The sequence below is a fragment of the Mixophyes fleayi genome, chromosome 3, assembly GCF_038048845.1.
Source record: "Mixophyes fleayi isolate aMixFle1 chromosome 3, aMixFle1.hap1, whole genome shotgun sequence".
NCBI classification, from domain to species: Eukaryota; Metazoa; Chordata; class Amphibia; order Anura; family Limnodynastidae; genus Mixophyes; species Mixophyes fleayi.
This window is the reverse complement of record NC_134404.1, coordinates 193,829,427-193,850,081: the sequence shown is the minus strand read 5'-3', so window position 1 is coordinate 193,850,081 and position 20,655 is coordinate 193,829,427. Positions and strand designations below refer to the sequence as shown.

Here is a 20,655-nt window from a genome sequence, read left to right as displayed (position 1 = left end):
TATTGAGGTAAGGTAGTAACCTACTTCTATGATTTCTAAGATTGATCGCAGTGATATAATCTTGAATTTCTTTATATATATATGTTGGTTGAGTCGCCTCAAATCTAGGATTGTGCAAAATCCTCCACTGTTCATTTTTACAATGAAGATTTGTGAGTAATATCCTCTCCTCTTTTGGTACCTTGCATATAACTTTCTGTTCTAAAAGAACAGAAGTCAACATTTCTTTCTTACTGTGTGTGTCTGCCATCCATGGACGTAGCCATAATGCTAACCTCACTGTTACAGCTGAGGCTATAAACCTTGCAAAAAACTGAATTGCATCCATAGACACCTCACATATAAATGCAGTAGTATAAGTGTATCTTAATATTTTAAGTAGTTTGCTTCTCTCGATCCAATTTTGAAAGCACTTTTCTAATTCATAGCCCTAGCTATCACAGCTGTGGCTACTGCTGGTCTTAACTCTGCTAGTACCACCATATGCATTCTTCTTTCACCCAACTATATTTTCCTATACTTGCCATCTCTGAATGTATTTGCTTCTTTTAAAAGTATGGTTGTCTTTTTTATATAATACTGTAATGGCCACCGAAGTATGCAATACCCGTCAGCCCTGCTCCTATATGAAGGCCAGTTCCTCCACCTCTCCCGGGGCCCGTACTCCCTCCCTCCTCTACTCCGTAGAGCCACTGGGGACTTCAGGGGAGAATCTTCTCTTAGGTAAGCCCCAGAGCCCTAAAACTCTCTGGGCCTGAGTCATTAAGGGAAGTAATTAAAAAGTAGGAGTAAATGTTCTCTGGAACAAACCATGATACAATGCAAGGAGTGCAAATTAGTTTATAATTTTGCACATAAGTCAAATACTGGCTGCTTTTTCATCTAGCACACAAGTACTTGATCGCTTTATTTTTACACTGAAGTTTAAAATTGATCTAGGACATGCCCTAATCCAACTATAAATCTGTCCCCACATTTTAAACTTACCTCCCCTTCCAATGCAACATGGTTCTGCCCAAGTAAAAAGTTACTCCTTTTTTATGCTTTACTCTCCTTAATGACTCAGGCCCTAGGAAGTGGGGCTGACCATCCTGATATACCTTCCCAGGGGTGTCTTCTTTTCCTGTTCTGATTCTGGAGAAGGAGTGATTATCCCATTAATGTGTGCTGCTATATAGGAGGAAGAGGAACTACAGGTTGTGATATGGAAGGTCATTATTTTTTGGGATCTACATGGTGGAGGACTGGATAAAATGCATGCAGAGTATACTCTCACATATATGCTCACCAGCTACAGACATACAATGACCCCAGCTAATACATACAATATTTTCCCATTGAGCATAGATACAAAATACATATACACACATTTTCTAAACCGCTTGTTAGTCATTTGTCGATCATTCAGAATAATGCATAGCCCTGAATAAACTGGAAACAAGAGATGCTAGGGGGATAGGGATAAGCAAATGGTATAAAGACCGTGAATTGGATGAGTGGTGTGATTCTCTGTGAAATATATGGTTGGCAATGGGGGCTTATTTTTGTGCAATGTGTATGGCTGGCAATAGAGGTGGTGTCAGAATTACTTATTCCCTTCTGCAGCACATGAGATTTTTTAGAAAGAGAGATGAGTTCCCCAGCGCAGTGAAAGGATGTAGAGTGAAATATGATTAATGTAATAAATTTCATTTAGAAACAAAGGTGTGCAGTAAAATGGAATAACTGTTGCAAAAAAACAAATGGTCCAAAGAGTGATCACTCTTGCAATTTAAAAACAAAGCAAAACACAACATATGTAAAGCCAAATAGACAGAGCCATCTGCTCCAATAATATAGATTATCGAAGGTAAGTCATGCTGTCCTAATATATAGGAAACAGAGATCCTGAACGGTAGCAGCTATCAAGCACACAATTTAGTCCTGGTACACAGGTAGTACAGGACCAGTCTAATAGAGTACCGAGGCTAATAGTATCCGTTTGCAAGTTAACAAATTTGCAATAATGCTCCTCTGGTAAAGAGTTTAAATGTCTGAATTTCAGCCAAGAAGTTGGTGTTGAAAAGGAGGAACAAGGCGACCATCGGTGGTCTGAGAAATGGGTAGATGAACTCACCCGGTCCTAGGATGTTTAATCATGCCCCCCCCCCCCCCTTCTCAGGTCCTATTCTGCTGCAAAGCAGAGAGTTTGAAAGACATAGAAAGAAAAATAAAAGCATTTAGTAAAATAAATGTTTTTCTTTTTTTTTTTTTAAATAAAGTTTTTGGATTTTCTTATTATTATTTTTTAATTAACTTCATTATTATTTTTTTGTGAATCTGGAACTGGAAGCTCAAATCCAGGCTTCCAGTGGCAGTGCACATGCATAAGTCACCATGTCAACTCACTCATGCGCAGAAGGAAAATGCTCTGGGCTGGCAAGTGCCAAGACTCCTCTTACCCTGCCAGTCAGTAGTGCCGGGAAGCGGAGCATTGCTCATCTGTTCTGGAGATCTTATATTGTTAAATTGCCTGATAGTAGATTTTCTATTACTGCGATAGTCAGTTATAGGAAATCTTCCATAACGTAGGGCCTTAATAAATAGACCCCTCAATCTCTAGTCATACTAATACAACTAAGATTGAATGGGAAAATACTAGGCACACTTACTGCCATTAACCATGCTCAACTATTCAAAACACCCCAATTATAATGTGCCACTGACAACATGCAAGGTTGAAATGGTGCTTAAAATGCTAAAGAGCCCTGTGTTGCCTAATCACACAGAGTAAACCCTTAGTCATCCTGATCTAGACCCTGTCGATCCCAAGGCTACACTATTATATCACATTTTGTAATTAAACATGCACTTAATAAAGCAAAATGAGGATTTATGCACTGAAGTAATTAAATCACATCCAAAATAGGCACATTTGTTAGCAAAGAGAAATAGATTCTTTATTCATCCTTACAACAGGCAAGGGACATGATCATGTATCAACAATACCTAAATGCAGATTAGATAATACAGTTAATACAAGGTAAGACAAAATGTGGGTATGGTTGTAGCGCTCCAATGAAAGTATTTATGAACTTTTGCGTTCACATATATGTAGGTTAAATAACACAGTGGAAGTCCTGAAAGACAACACTACCCAGATGGATATTATATTTCTCAAACGGTTATTACTGACGAGGAAACAAACTCTACAACAAAAACTGACAAAATGGAAAGAGTATATACAGTCAAGTCCATAAATATTGGGACATTTACACAATTCTCATATTTTGGGCTCTATACACCACCACGATGGATTTGAAATTAAACAAACAAGATGTGCTTTAACTGCAGACTTTCAGCTTTAATTTGAGGGAATTTACATCCAAATCAGGTGAACAGTGTAGGAATTACAACGGTTTCTATATGTGCCTCCCACTTTTTAAGGGACCAAAAATAATGGGACAAACTAAACAATCCTACATCAAACTTTCACTTTTTAATACTTTGTTGCAAATCCTTTTACAGCCTGAAGTCTGGAACGCATAGACATCACCAGACGCTGGGTTTCATCTCTGTTGATGCTATGCCAGGCCTCTACTGCAAATGTCTTCAGTTCCTGCTTGTCCTTGGGGCATTTTCCCGTCAGTTTTGTCTTCATCAAGTAAAATGCATGATCAATCGGATTCAGGTCAGGTGATTGACTTGGGGATTGCATAACATTCCACTTGCTAGCCTTAAAAAACTCTTTGGTTGCTTTTGCAGTATGCTTCGGGTCATTGTCCATCTGTACTGTGCAGCGCCATACAATGAATTCTGAAGCATTTGACTGAATATGAGCAGATAATATTGCCCGAAACACTTCAGAATTCATCCTGCTGCTTTTGTCAGCAGTCACATCATCAATAAATACAAGGGAACTAGTTCCATTGGCAGCCATACATGCCCACGCCATGACACTACCACCACCGTGCTTCACTGATTAGGTGGTATGTTTTGGATCATGAGCAGTTCCTTTCCTTCTCCATACTCTTCTCTTCCCATCACTCTGGTACAAGTTGATCTTTGTCTCATCTGTCCATAGGATGTTGTTCCAGAAGTGTAATGGCTTTTTTAGATGTTTTTTGCCAAACTCTAATCTGGTCTTCCTGTTTTTGTGGCTCACAAATGGTGTACATCTTGTGGTGAACCCTCTATATTCACTCTTGTGAAGTCTTCTCTTGGTTGTTGACTTTGACACATATACACCTACCTCCTGGAGAGTGTTCTTGATTTGGCCAACTGTTGTGAATGGTTTTTTCTTCTCAGGGAAAAATTTCTTCTGTCATCCACCACAGTTGTTTTCCGTGGTCTTCCGGGTCTTTTGGAGTTGCTGAGCTCTCCGGTGCGTTCTATCTTTTTAAGAATGTTCCAAACAGTTGATTTGGCCACACCTAATGTTTTTGCTATCTCTCTGATGGGTTTGTTTTGATTTTTCAGCCTAATGATGACTTGCTTCACTGATAGTGACAACTCTTTGGATCTCATATTGAGAATTGACAGCAACAGATTCCAAATGCAAATGTCATACCTAGAATCAACTCCAGACCTTTTACCTGCTTAATTGATGATGAAATAACGAGGGAATAGCCCACACATGTCCATGAAATAGCTTTTGAGTCAATTGTCCATTACTTTTGGTCCCTTAAAAAGTGGGAGGCACATATAGAAACCGTTGTAATTCCTACACCTTTCACCTGATTTGGTTGTAAATACCCTCAAATTAAAGCTGTAAGTCTGCAGTTAAAGCAAATCTTGTTAGTTTCATTTCAAATTCATTGTGGTGGTGTATAGAGCCCAAAATATGAGAGTTGTGTCGATGCCCCAATATTTATGGACTTGACTGTATATATTGTAATATGTTTAACTTTTAAATATCCTCTACCCAGAAGAACATTAAAATCCAAAGAATGAAGGTTTTTCTTGTACAATAACCATTGTTCAGTTAGTGGTCATTACTTAGCGATGTAGCTATCACTACAAACCAATGAACTATGTGAGTGGAAATGGGGAAACCCCCCTGCATTGTATTCTCTACAGTGATCTCCACAGATTTTATATATATATATATATATATATATATATATATATATATCTATATCTATATCTATATCGTGACAGAGTCACTGGAAGGAGGCTAGATACAGAGGTATGTGTCCCAGGCTTCCAGCATTGTATACATAAGGCCCAGTCCGGGTCTTCTGTTCTAACAGACTGTTTAAGGGATGCACCTGTGAGGTGCTTGTAATAAGGCAGCTGGGATATGCAGCCAGTGTCTCAGACCTGGGAGAGGTGAGCTGCCTCCTGAGACACTCTGCTGCAGGGAGCAACAGTTACATGTGGTTTGGTGTGTGTGTGTGGGACATAAGGTCCTACACATGAGAGAGGGCCTCCATAAATGTATTAGCTAGAAGCCAGACGGCTAGGATTTTATTTGTGTTTTGTTCCTATTTTCAAGCTGGTGAATAAACTGGCTGTGGCTGTTATTCAGAAACTTCTGGACTTGTGTGTCTTACTGCTGCTGTTCACCCAGGAGATGATACCTGTTCCCCTGATTATACTACAATATATATAATATATATATACACACGCATATAAACATATATATATATATATATATATATATATATATATATATACATATACATATTCACACACACGCAGGCTATATACCTTCTTGTATTAATTACTACAAAAAGTTAGACTGTTGAGTCAAACAGGGCAAACTTACCAAGAGTCCAGAATGGTCTTTGTTGCGGTGTAAGCGAAAAGAATCCTGGCTTTAAGGCATTGGTAATTATTATGTCAAAAAGCTCTTCAAAATCCTTCCTGATAAACAAAAACTGCAATTAACTACTACTGTTACTACTGAACAGAGCAAATATACTTATGCAATATATACTGCTTTTCTTTCATACAGCATAAAATAAAGTTTTAACCATGGGATAATGTACCCCTTAATGTAAATTGTATGATATTAGAGGTCATAAAAGCATTCCATGACCCCATAAAGGAAGTCTATTATACATGACATGGATCTCTGAATAATTTATAGTACACAGTTCTTATGAATATTTAAGTGGTACATCAGAGATCACTCTTTATACAGATATTATTTCTACACGTTTATACATATATATATATATATATATATATCTATCTATAATATAAATGTCTAGTGGCGTGTGTTAGTCTGTCTGTCTGGAAAAAATAAAACCAAGCTGCAGCGCCACCTGCTGGGCAGAGTTATACACTGACCTACTAAATTCTTAGTGTGTGTGGGGAAAAAAAAATCAGAAAGGGCTGAAATTTGGTATACTAAGATGTTTTTAATTTGTTAATTTAATTTGTTAATTTTTAAAAGTGTTTATAAAGATTTAAAATATATATATATATTTCTTGAAGGAGAAGTGACAGTTGGGAGTGGTTGGTGGTTGCCGGGGGTGACAGTGGGGAGTGGTTGGTGGTTGAGGCCTGGGCTATGGCCCAAATGCATGATAAGAACCTTTTTAACACCTTAAGTAGCTTGATTTGACTAGAATGCATGAGTATCATGCACGGGTTAACTTGTATATATATATATATATATATATATATATTTATTATGAACAAATAAAGGATATATCTGGCGCTGATCACCACAGCGTAGCTAACTTCCAATGTTAGAATGGAAAATGTATAAATATACAATATATGTCAATTGAGTCCCGTATCTACAATCTATAAAGAATCACTTGACTCTAGTGAGAGTGGCAGCCTCGATAGCCTGAAGCCAGATGGTTAGTCCGGACGGAATGGTTTACTGCAACAGAAAAACAAGCAGGGCGCCTCTCAGTGATATATCAAATGTACAACGTGAAATAGAGCAATACCATGCGTACCGTAAGGTAAGCAGTGATGTGTCTTGTAGGAGATAGTGGAGTAGTCTTATCTGTACTTGTAGTCCTCCAGATCTCCGCCAATCAGTACCAAAATGTAGAAAAAACAACCATAGTATAACTCTGTATTAAAATATTGAGGGCAATATCCCCAAAATCCTATGGGGTGTGTGGGATTGGTATCCCAATGTTATGCATTAAATGACACCCATATAAGTGCAGTAAAAGATTTCAAAATCAGCGTACCAGATGTCCTGGAGTATCCCGCTTCTGGATAATATTAAAACATGTGCAACACCAATGACTTCACAGTCACAACCTCATCCAGATGGCGAAAATGCATAAGATTGAAAAAAGGAAGATATTTTGGTATGCATATAAAAATTTTAATAAAATATAATAAAAGCACTCACATGAGGTACTAGAAAACACACTGGATACAGCTCAACGCGTTTCGTCTTGTACAACTCAAGACTTCATCAGGAGCATAAGATACAAGTGTACATCATATTGGAGCTATTTATAGTATAGCCACGCTAATTGGCACATGCGCGGTGACCGCCACTCATCGCGCATGCGCGGACCATAGAGATAGCTTTATTGCTATAGTTATACAGAACAAACGAGCAAACTTAGAAAATAAACCACTATATATATAAAAACGGACGTTTATAGTGATAGATAAAGTGATAGTGATCCCCCAGAAACACATAGTTGCCTTATGTGGGACTTGTTATTGGGTAAATTTACATTATTCAACGTTTACTACATACACAGCCTAAACCCATCAGCGCGCATGCGCCGAAGAAAAGAACAACTTTATTGATATGGTTAATGTGTGCGCAGCGTGAGTCCGTCAACGCGCATGCGCCGAGGCACAGAGCAACTTTCTCAATGCAGATTTGAAAAAAGAGAAACATAAATACCCAAAATGGGAACAATATGAGCCTACATAAACAGGTCCTATAAAAAATTAATAAAAATATAAAAGAATATAAAAATATATAAACATATATAAACAGGTCCTATAAAAAATATCTATATATATATATTTTTCCAACTCTTCGCTAAATCACAGTTGTTTCTTCCTGCCTATTATAATATATATTCTGGATAAATCCATATGAACATATGCCATATGTCTAGACATTAAATGAACTGTCTAAACTGTAAGAGCGTGTGTGTAATATTTGATTACTGTAATCTTACTACATTATATAATAGCGTATTCACTATACATATAAAACACACTCCATTCTAGTAAAGTACTAACATATCTCTAAAACCACAATGGATCAAAATGGCTAATTGAATCTAGACAGAAGATATAGATGAATGGGATATAGAATATAAATTGGTCCAAAACTATGCTAGAGGAGATGTCATTAATGTGACTATAGCATTGAGGATAATTAGTGAACAAAAAAATCTAGAGAGGAGTGGAACATAAAATTGCTAAAGTTAGTTGTCTACAGAAAAGGAGCTATTTCGTAGTTCTCGTTCAACCCTGCTGGAATTAGCGTACCCAGTTCAAAAATCCAATACATTTCGCGGCATGAGAGTTTCTGTTGAAGATCGCCTCCCCTGACAGACAATGAAACCTTCTCCAGTGCCAGAAATCTAAGGCAACTCGGGTCTCCATTGTGTGCCTGGGAGAAGTGTCTAGAAACAGAATGACTCTCCATTCTATGTTTGATATTGCGAACATGTTCCTGGATACGGATTTTTAATGGGCGTTTTGTTTTTCCTATATATCTCAGTTGACATGAGCATTCCAGCATGTAAATAACAGAGGGAGTTAGACAATCCATACGTTGTTTGATGACGTATTTCCTACTGTTATTGGAATTCGTAAAATGAGTTTTCGCTGGATTTAGATATTTACAAATGTTACAATGATTACATCTAAAAGATCCTACATTGTCTGGAAGAAAGGTGGCCTGTTTTCTCTGCAACCCCGACGTATTGGATAGTAAACTCGGAGCCAATATTTCCTTTAAATTTCTATTCTTTCTAAAGACTATCATTGGTTTCTCTGGAAGAATCTTAGATAGAATTGGGTCTCTCTTTAGAATACCCCAATGCTTATTGTCACGGGCACTAGGAGTCTTTACCCAGGGATCACCAGGTGATAGGCTTACCAGAGCAGTATAGGTGGTAATATGGTACTCTGGTAGCAGGGTGATCACGGAACAGGAAATAGCAGATGATGAGATGCTCAGGAAAGTCTATGACTAGCAGCACTGGCAATATGGAGGTAGTAATACACGAGGAACTGTATGGACAAAGGACACGTGAAGGTAGTCAGTGGTCTGCGGTAGCAAGTTGTACCACTGCTATAGTGAGGAGGAATGTCCAACAGAAACGAGGAGGTGATGAGAGTCAGCGGTCTGCGGATAGCAAGTTGTACCGCTGTCTGAGTGAAGGAATGGAATCCAAGTGGAGGTATCCGGGGAGTCAGTGGTCTGCGTTAGCAAGTTGTACCACTGCTATGTGAGAGGATACTGGAGCAGGTGAAACTGGAAACAGGGGTCAGTGGTCTGCCACTAGCAAGTTGTACCACTGAAAATATATGTGAGGAGGTGCACGGGGAGAGACTGCAACACAATATATACACGGGCACCTTGACTTTGATCCACAGTAATATGCACAATATAAATGTATAAATGACTGAACAACACTGCCAATATAGAAAGTCTCTTGAAGTAATCCAGCATGAGATAACACAGTCAATGATGGCAATAGCCTCAGCGGATAGTACACTCCAGAGGAGAACCAACACAGTCCAGCAAGGTATGCAATACACAGCACAGTCAATGAGAAGTATGCATACCGTGGTTCAGGAGGCAGTCAGACAGGAGTGCAGAGATACCTGAACGGCAGGAGGCCGGCAGGATGCGAAGTCCCTGGATGGGTGAAGCGGTGGTCTAGTAGGTGCAGCGCACGGGAAGGTAGACCAGCAGGGAACACAGGAAAGCGTGGAGAGCGGATCAGCAGTAGATGGATGAGTAGTGCTGAGGAGTAGCAGCAGCGGGTCTCTGCGGGAACACGGAGGTAGCCAATAGCAACCAGCAGGTGCAGTAACGATGGGACACGGGAGAGCAGAGTTGAACAGGCACTGTTGATCACGGAGAATAGCGGGTAGCAATAGTGGAGGCAGACTCAAGGAAACACGGGAGCGTTGACAAGGACTGAAGACTGAAGCGCACAGAGGCAGCGGATAGGAATCAGCCAAACAGTCACGATGAAACACGGACGGGTTGCAGGTTGAAGACTGTAGTGCACGGAGGCAGCGGATAGGAATCAGCTAGCAGTCACGATGATGAAACACAGACGAGTTGCAGGTTGAAGCCTGTAGTGCACGGAGGCAGCGGATAGGAATCAGCTGGCAGTCACAATCATGAACAGGTGAGTGGATGTGGTTGAAGCCTGTAATGCACGGAGGCAGCGGATAGGCATCAGCTAACAGTCCCAATGATACATGGTAGAGTTGAAGTGATTAGAAGACTGTAGTGCACGGAGGCAGCGGATAGGAATCAGCTCACAGTCACGATGATTCAGTAGATGGTAGAAGTGGTATGGGAACCACAGTAGCAGAAGTGGTTTGGAAACCACAGAGGTAGAAGTGGTTTGGAAACCACAGGAATCAGCAGGGCTGAATAAACAAGGAAACACAGGAACACCTTCAGAGACTCATGGGGAATGAGACTCCAAGATCAGGCAACGTGGTGTTGACCACAGGTGCTTAATATAGGGAGGTTGCCTGATCTGCCAATTAAGTTAAAGGAACATACACTGAAGGTTTGGAAAGGGCTGCGCATGCGCAGTCCCTCAGGATAGAGGACGTCCACGGTTCCTAATAGTCCGGGAAGAAGCACTCACAGTCCGGTGAGTGACAGTACCCCCCCTTTTAAAGGTGGGCACAGAACGCCTGGAACCGGGCTTGTCCGGATTTTTGGAATAAAACTTCTTCAGAAGGGCAGGAGCATTAAGATCTTCAGCTTTGATCCATGAACGCTCTTCAGGACCAAAGCCCTTCCAATGAACGAGGAAATGGAGGACTCCTCGCGAAATTTTTGCATCCAATACCTCAGTAATCTCGAAATCCTCCTCCTGATGAACTTGAACTGGCTGCGGTGCTGAGGGAGGAGTCGAGAAACGATTGATAATAAGAGGTTTGAGTAAGGACACATGGAAGGCATTGGAAATCCGAAGATTCTTAGGAAGAAGAAGTTTAACACATACTGGATTGATAACTTGAATGATCCTATATGGACCAATAAAACGAGGGGCGAATTTCATAGATGGAACCTTCAAACGAATATTTTTGGTAGATAACCAGACACGATCTCCAATTTTTAGTGGTGGAATAGCCCGCCTCTTCTTATCTGCGAAAGACTTATATTTATTAGATGTCTTCTTTAAACAGGTTTTGACCTGAGACCAGATATTTTTGAAGGTTTGACAAGCAGTCTCCACAGCAGGAACTTGGGTGGGCGGGAGGGCAGGAAATTCCGGAAAAGACGGATGGTGACCGTAAACCACAAAGAATGGAGTTTTGGATGATGACTCATGGTACATGTTGTTATGGGCGAATTCAGCCCAAGGGAGCAATTCTACCCAGTTGTCTTGGTTGGCTGAAGAGAACATCCTAATAAAAGTCTCAAGATCTTGATTGACTCGTTCCGTTTGTCCGTTAGATTGCGGATGGTAAGACGATGAGAGTGCTAATCGTATGCCCAAGGTTTTACAAAGGGCCCGCCAGAATCTGGAAACGAATTGTACTCCTCTATCCGACACAATCTCAGACGGACATCCATGGATGCGGAAGATTTCTTTAATGAAATGTTCAGCCAGAGTAGACGAGGAAGGTAAACCGGACAGAGGGACGAAATGGGCCATCTTCGAAAATCTGTCTACCACTACCCAAATAGTATTGTGATTCTTACTTGGTGGCAAATCAGTAACGAAATCCATACTAATATGGGTCCAAGGCTTGGACGGAATGGGTAGTGGTCGCAGCAACCCTGCTGGAGTTCTGCGGGAGGATTTGAACTGAGAACATAAATCACAGGAAGCAATAAACTCTTTGACGTCTCTCCTCATTGAAGGCCACCAGTAACTACGAGAGAGAATCTCAAAGGTCTTGTGTTCACCGGCGTGTCCAGAAAAACGAGAGGCATGGAACCACGAAAGGATTTTCCTCCTCAGAGTAGGAGGCACAAGGGTCTTCCCAAATGGTAGCATTTTGGTGGATGAAGCAGCCAGAGAAATACATTTGGGGTCTAGAATAGCATGGTTGGGAACCTCTTCTACATCAGAGGACGTCACAAAAGCTCGAGATAGAGCGTCAGCTTTCTTGTTCTTAGCGGCTGGTTTGAAGGTTATAATTAATTCAAAACGGGAAAAGAAAAGAGACCATCTTGCTTGACGAGGGTTCAAGCATTGAGCAGATTGCAAATATGACAAGTTCTTATGATCCGTGAAGATCGTCACCGGATGGCGAGCTCCTTCCAACAAGTATCTCCATTCCTCTAATGCAGCTTTGATGGCCAGCAACTCCTTGTCCCCGATAGTATAATTTTTCTCTGCGGGCAGAAGACCCCGAGAGTAGAAGGCACAAGGATGTAATTTTTGTTGCTCCGAGCGTTGGGAGAGAATAGCTCCTAAGCCCACATTAGAGGCATCTACTTCTAGGAAGAAGGGGAGTGTCACATCAGGCTGTCGCAGAATGGGAGCAGACGAGAAGGCCTCTTTGAGGATTTGAAAGGCTTGGAGAGCCTCAGATGACCATTGCTTAGTATTAGCCCCTTTCCGAGTTAGGGCCACAATGGGAGATGCAATGGATGAAAAGTCTTGAATGAAGCGTCTATAGTAATTGGCAAAACCTAAAAAACGCTGGATGGCACGAAGAGTAGTTGGCTGAGGCCAATGTAGTACAGCATTTACTTTGTCTGGATCCATCTTCAGGCCAACTCCGGAAACTATATACCCCAAGAATGGAATCTGGGGTAACTCGAATGAACATTTTTCCAATTTACAGAACAATGAGTTTTTCCGTAGTCTGGAGAGGACCTCTGCCACATGTTGGTGATGAGAAGGCAGGTCCTGTGAGAAGATCAACATGTCGTCTAGGTAGACAACGACACATACATATAATAAGTCCCGAAAGATCTCATTGATGAAACCCTGGAAAACAGCGGGGGCATTACACAGCCCGAAGGGCATTACTAAATATTCGTAATGCCCATCTCTGGTGTTAAACGCGGTCTTCCATTCGTCACCGGAACGGATTCTAATTAAATTGTAAGCACCACGAAGATCCAACTTAGTAAATATCCGAGCTCCCTTGATGCGATCAAATAGCTCAGTGATCAGCGGAATGGGATACCGATTCTTGATAGTAATGGCGTTGAGTCCACGAAAATCTATACAAGGGCGTAATGATCCATCCTTCTTTTTGACGAAGAAGAACCCAGCTCCAGCGGGAGAGGTGGAAGGTCGAATGAACCCACGCTGGAGATTCTCCTGTATGTACTCAGATGTGGCTTGAGTTTCAGGTAACGAGAGAGGATAGACCCGACCCCTGGGAGGAGTCTTGCCAGGTAGAAGGTCGATCGGACAATCCCAAGAACGATGAGGAGGAAGACGTTCAGACTGAGCTTTATCAAACACATCGGCAAATGAAGCATACTGAGGAGGGAGTCCCGGGGAGGAAGATGAGATGGAAGATCGCTGTACTTTAAGAGGAATAACTTGAGAGAGACAACGATGGTGACATTCAGACCCCCAAGACGTAACTTGAGGGGTGCGCCAGTCAATCTGGGGAGAGTGACACTGAAGCCATGGAAGGCCTAAGACAATCGGACTTGTCGTAACTGGAAGAATTAAAAACGAAATTTCTTCATGGTGTAGTACACCAATCTGAAGGGTTACTGGAGACGTACTCTGGGTGATGAGACCATTGATGAGGCGTGATCCATCTATAGCCGTCACAGTAATGGGTGTTTTTAAAGTGATCACTGGTAGGGACCATTGATTCACTAGTGATTTAGAAATGAAATTTCCTGCTGCTCCGGAATCAATCAATGCCTGTGACTCAAAGGATTTGGTAGCAAAGGAAATCGTAACATCAAAAGCGCAGACTTTAGATTTCATAGACAATGGAGAGGACTCCAGGGACCCTAACTTCACCTCTCCAGAACTAGTTAGGGCCTGGCATTTCCCGATCTCTTAGGGCAAGAGCTGAGCATATGCGTGGAATCAGCACAATAGATACAGAGTCTATTCTTTACTCTTCGTTTCCTTTCCTCTGAAGATAATTTGGAACGTCCTATCTCCATGGGAATCACAGAGGATGGAGCTGGACGAAATTGAGGGTTTAAACGAAGAGGTGCTTTGACAGCTGTTGTTTTCTCAGACTCTCTTTCACGAAATCTCATATCTACACGATGGCAAAGAGAGATCAAATCTTCTAGTGACGAAGGAAGCTCTTGGGTAGTCAGTGCATCTTTAATTTTATCGGAGAGCCCCTGCCAGAAGGCGGCAACTAATGCTTCAGTGTTCCACTGAAGTTCAGAGGCTAAGATCCTAAATTGAATGACATACTGTCCTACTGTATGGGAGCCTTGTCGCAAACGAAGAATGCTGGAAGCAGCGGAGGTCACACGACCTGGTTCATCGAACACACTTCGGAACGTGGAAATGAATTTGGCACTATCTTGTAGAATTGGATCGTTTCTTTCCCACAGGGGGGAGGCCCAAGCCAGGGCTTGTCCCGAAAACAATGAGATAAGATAGGCCACTCTGGAACGATGGGTAGAAAAATTTTGAGGTTGGAGTTCAAAATGGACTGAACATTGGTTAAGGAAACCTCTACAAGTTTTGGGGTCCCCGTCATATTTTGACGGAGTAGGCAGGTGAAGCGTAGGAGCTGTAGACACCTGGGATGGCACTGGGGAAACGGAGGAAAGCACAGGAGCTTCAATATTAGCTGTAACAGTCTGTCCAGATGTTCCTTGGGAGGTTAATGATTGGTAACATTGAAGTAACAGCTGTTGGCGAGCATCCTGTTGCTCCACACGGCTGACCAGATGCTGCAGCATCTCCTTAGCGGTAGGTTCCGTATCTGGGTCTGTCATGGCCTGATCTTACTGTCACGGGCACTAGGAGTCTTTACCCAGGGATCACCAGGTGATAGGCTTACCAGAGCAGTATAGGTGGTAATATGGTACTCTGGTAGCAGGGTGATCACGGAACAGGAAATAGCAGATGATGAGATGCTCAGGAAAGTCTATGACTAGCAGCACTGGCAATATGGAGGTAGTAATACACGAGGAACTGTATGGACAAAGGACACGTGAAGGTAGTCAGTGGTCTGCGGTAGCAAGTTGTACCACTGCTATAGTGAGGAGGAATGTCCAACAGAAACGAGGAGGTGATGAGAGTCAGCGGTCTGCGGATAGCAAGTTGTACCGCTGTCTGAGTGAAGGAATGGAATCCAAGTGGAGGTATCCGGGGAGTCAGTGGTCTGCGTTAGCAAGTTGTACCACTGCTATGTGAGAGGATACTGGAGCAGGTGAAACTGGAAACAGGGGTCAGTGGTCTGCCACTAGCAAGTTGTACCACTGAAAATATATGTGAGGAGGTGCACGGGGAGAGACTGCAACACAATATATACACGGGCACCTTGACTTTGATCCACAGTAATATGCACAATATAAATGTATAAATGACTGAACAACACTGCCAATATAGAAAGTCTCTTGAAGTAATCCAGCATGAGATAACACAGTCAATGATGGCAATAGCCTCAGCGGATAGTACACTCCAGAGGAGAACCAACACAGTCCAGCAAGGTATGCAATACACAGCACAGTCAATGAGAAGTATGCATACCGTGGTTCAGGAGGCAGTCAGACAGGAGTGCAGAGATACCTGAACGGCAGGAGGCCGGCAGGATGCGAAGTCCCTGGATGGGTGAAGCGGTGGTCTAGTAGGTGCAGCGCACGGGAAGGTAGACCAGCAGGGAACACAGGAAAGCGTGGAGAGCGGATCAGCAGTAGATGGATGAGTAGTGCTGAGGAGTAGCAGCAGCGGGTCTCTGCGGGAACACGGAGGTAGCCAATAGCAACCAGCAGGTGCAGTAACGATGGGACACGGGAGAGCAGAGTTGAACAGGCACTGTTGATCACGGAGAATAGCGGGTAGCAATAGTGGAGGCAGACTCAAGGAAACACGGGAGCGTTGACAAGGACTGAAGACTGAAGCGCACAGAGGCAGCGGATAGGAATCAGCCAAACAGTCACGATGAAACACGGACGGGTTGCAGGTTGAAGACTGTAGTGCACGGAGGCAGCGGATAGGAATCAGCTAGCAGTCACGATGATGAAACACAGACGAGTTGCAGGTTGAAGCCTGTAGTGCACGGAGGCAGCGGATAGGAATCAGCTGGCAGTCACAATCATGAACAGGTGAGTGGATGTGGTTGAAGCCTGTAATGCACGGAGGCAGCGGATAGGCATCAGCTAACAGTCCCAATGATACATGGTAGAGTTGAAGTGATTAGAAGACTGTAGTGCACGGAGGCAGCGGATAGGAATCAGCTCACAGTCACGATGATTCAGTAGATGGTAGAAGTGGTATGGGAACCACAGTAGCAGAAGTGGTTTGGAAACCACAGAGGTAGAAGTGGTTTGGAAACCACAGGAATCAGCAGGGCTGAATAAACAAGGAAACACAGGAACACCTTCAGAGACTCATGGGGAATGAGACTCCAAGATCAGGCAACGTGGTGTTGACCACAGGTGCTTAATATAGGGAGGTTGCCTGATCTGCCAATTAAGTTAAAGGAACATACACTGAAGGTTTGGAAAGGGCTGCGCATGCGCAGTCCCTCAGGATAGAGGACGTCCACGGTTCCTAATAGTCCGGGAAGAAGCACTCACAGTCCGGTGAGTGACACTTATTAAGTGTTGTTCTAATGATGTTCTCATTTTTATTAAACTCTGTTATGAAAGGAACCATTTCATTTTCTTTATTTCTTATAGTGTAATTAAGAGTTTCTGATCGATCTCGTTCTTTAATTTTGACGACGTCTACAAACTTATTTAGAGGTCAACAGAATCCCGAGGGGTCTTAGACTTAATAAAGTACCCACGTTTGGTCAAGATAATCAGGTGTTTATGGACCAATGGGACACCACACTCCATGAATGTTCCTTAAAGTTAATCAAACTCATTATAATGGAAAAAACCAACATTTTCAAAGAAGTTGAAAAAGAACTAGATATAAAAGAAATTCAATTACAACCTTTTAAGGAAGACGTTAATTTCAAAGAGAACGAATTAGTGTTAAATAAGAAACTTGACAAAATTGAGACAGAAGTAATTAAGATTAAAGAACGAAAGTTCCACAGAGATAAAAGGGACTATTTACAGTCAAATGTTAAAAAATGGCCCAAACCTAAAAATAACTCTAGATTTGTGTATGATGATCAGGCCCAAAGAGGACCAAATGCCCCTGATAAATGGAGAAAGGCACCCATAAGAAAGGCTAATGAGACATACTCCAGCCCTAAAAAGAATAGACAGGTCCATTTTGAACCTATCCTTAGAAATAGGTTCTCTACATTATCAGTTTCAGATAGTGAAACAGAGGATTTTTTATCACCAGGTCCTTCAAATCAGGAGAGATTACCTCAGCGAAAACACCATCTGAAGGGAAATATAAAGGTAGCTTCCCCATTAAAAAGACGTTATGTAGACGAAGAGGGAGTGGAGGAGGTACCCAGAAGTCACAGAAGGAGATTTCTATAAACTCCATTAATGGGATTTTTAATCTTTCTAGCCATGAACTGAGCAAATCAGAGATGAATGTACTCAATAAGGGGCTATCATTTGCCCCTACTAAATATCTCAATAAATTTCAAATGTTTATTGATGTACAAAAATATGTTCGTAAACTAACGTTGAAGAGATATTTCTCTAAACATGATACGGCCTGTTTAAAGAACTACGAATCACCATCCAAATCAGGCTTAAAATTACCATCAAAATTCTATCCGTTAGAATCGAAAAGCAGTCACCTACACATTTTCCAAGATCTGGTTACCCAGGATCTGTGTTACTCTGAGAATGCCAAAAAGGGCTATGATAACCTCACAAAACTTGAGAAACAAGCTTTGAAAGATCTACAAACTAATGAAAATTTAGTTATAAAATCGGCAGATAAGGGGGGAGGGACAGTAATTTTAAATCGATCTGACTATGTAGCAGAAGCACATAGATTATTAGATGACTCCTCATCCTATACATCATTAATGAGTGATCCCACTCAAGAATATATAGATGCATTACGCGTAATATTATGTAGAGGACTCTATGATAACATCATTAAAAAGGAGGAATTCCAATTTCTGTTCACATCCAATCCCGTGATTCCTATATTTTATTATCTCCCTAAAGTTCACAAGGACCCAATAAAACCACCAGGCCGCCCTATAATATCGGGCATTAATTCCCTGACTTCAAATGCATCCAAGTATGTGGATGTTTTTTTGAATAAATATGTAATTACTCTGGAATCATATCTTAGAGACACGAATAATGTCCTCCAGATATTACAAGATTTTAAATGGGAAAGTAATTATATGTGGGCTACAATCGATGTCCAATCTCTATATACATCAATCCAGCATGAGAAGGGCATATGTTCGTGTAGGGAATTCCTTGACAAAGATCTATCTATCCCAATTAAACATAAAGATTTTATCTGTGACCTCATGTATTTTATCTTGTCCCATAATTATTTTAGTTTTCTTAAGTCTTTCTATTTACAAACATGTGGTACGGCCATGGGTACAACTTTTGCGCCGAGTTTTGCCAATCTCCATATGGGAAGTTGGGAAAACAAGTATATATATCAGTGTGGCGCTTACCTTGATAAAATTAAGCTGTATAAGCGTTACATTGATGATATTTTGATTGTTTGGAGTGGTAGTTTGGAAGAATTTGGAGAATTCATGAAATATCTTGATACTAATGAGTATAACCTGAAGTTCACTTGTAATATAAGTGAAACACAGGTTGAATACCTAGATCTAATTCTCACATCAGAAAACACTAGAATTGTGTCAAAGAATTTTATTAAAAAAGTGGATACAAACAGCTATCTCCACTATAAAAGCTGCCACCAAAAAAAGTGGAAAAACAACATACCTTTCTCACAGTTCAATAGACTCAAGCGTAACTGTAGTGACAATAGGGACTTTGAAGAACAACTTTCAATATATTCTAACAGGTTTAGGGAGAGGGGATATCCTAATGAACTTATTGAGGAGGCCGTCGTCAAAATTAAAGAACGAGATCGATCAGAAACTCTTAATTACACTATAAGAAATAAAGAAAATGAAATGGTTCCTTTCATAACAGAGTTTAATAAAAATGAGAACATCATTAGAACAACACTTAATAAGCATTGGGGTATTCTAAAGAGAGACCCAATTCTATCTAAGATTCTTCCAGAGAAACCAATGATAGTCTTTAGAAAGAATAGAAATTTAAAGGAAATATTGGCTCCGAGTTTACTATCCAATACGTCGGGGTTGCAGAGAAAACAGGCCACCTTTCTTCCAGACAATGTAGGATCTTTTAGATGTAATCATTGTAACATTTGTAAATATCTAAATCCAGCGAAAACTCATTTTACGAATTCCAATAACAGTAGGAAATACGTCATCAAACAACGTATGGATTGTCTAACTCCCTCTGTTATTTACATGCTGGAATGCTCATGTCAACTGAGATATATAGGAAAAACAAAACGCCCATTAAAAATCCGTATCCAGGAACATGTTCGCAATATCAAACATAGAATGGAGAGTCATTCTGTTTCTAGACACTTCTCCCAGGCACACAATGGAGACCCGAGTTGCCTTAGATTTCTGGCACTGGAGAAGGTTTCATTGTCTGTCAGGGGAGGCGATCTTCAACAGAAACTCTCATGCCGCGAAATGTATTGGATTTTTGAACTGGGTACGCTAATTCCAGCAGGGTTGAACGAGAACTACGAAATAGCTCCTTTTCTGTAGACAACTAACTTTAGCAATTTTATGTTCCACTCCTCTCTAGATTTTTTTGTTCACTAATTATCCTCAATGCTATAGTCACATTAATGACATCTCCTCTAGCATAGTTTTGGACCAATTTATATTCTATATCCCATTCATCTATATCTTCTGTCTAGATTCAATTAGCCATTTTGATCCATTGTGGTTTTAGAGATATGTTAGTACTTTACTAGAATGGAGTGTGTTTTATATGTATAGTGAATACGCTATCATATAATGTAGTAAGATTACAGTAATCAAATATTACACACACGCTCTTACAGTTTAGACAGTTCATTTAATGTCTAGACATATGGCATATGTTCATATGGATTTATCCAGAATATATATTATAATAGGCAGGAAGAAACAACTGTGATTTAGCGAAGAGTTGGAAAAATATATATATATAGATATTTTTTATAGGACCTGTTTATATATGTTTATATATTTTTATATTCTTTTATATTTTTATTAATTTTTTATAGGACCTGTTTATGTAGGCTCATATTGTTCCCATTTTGGGTATTTATGTTTCTCTTTTTTCAAATCTGCATTGAGAAAGTTGCTCTGTGCCTCGGCGCATGCGCGTTGACGGACTCACGCTGCGCACACATTAACCATATCAATAAAGTTGTTCTTTTCTTCGGC

At 41.0% G+C, this 20,655-nt stretch overlaps 1 protein-coding gene across 3 annotated transcripts in view; it reads right to left on the bottom strand.

The window, feature by feature from the left end:
• The window catches only part of NT5DC1 (5'-nucleotidase domain containing 1), a 332,570-nt gene that overhangs the window by 34,349 nt on the left and 277,566 nt on the right, over positions 1 to 20,655 (bottom strand). For 2 of the 3 annotated variants that reach the window (XM_075202951.1, XM_075202950.1), the window contains exon 8: positions 5,750 to 5,847. The exons of the other annotated variant lie outside the window; for it this stretch is intronic. In XM_075202951.1, the coding sequence (XP_075059052.1) occupies positions 5,750 to 5,847 (98 nt within the window). The remainder of the gene's footprint in view (positions 1 to 5,749; positions 5,848 to 20,655) is intronic. 3 annotated transcript variants of the gene reach the window in all.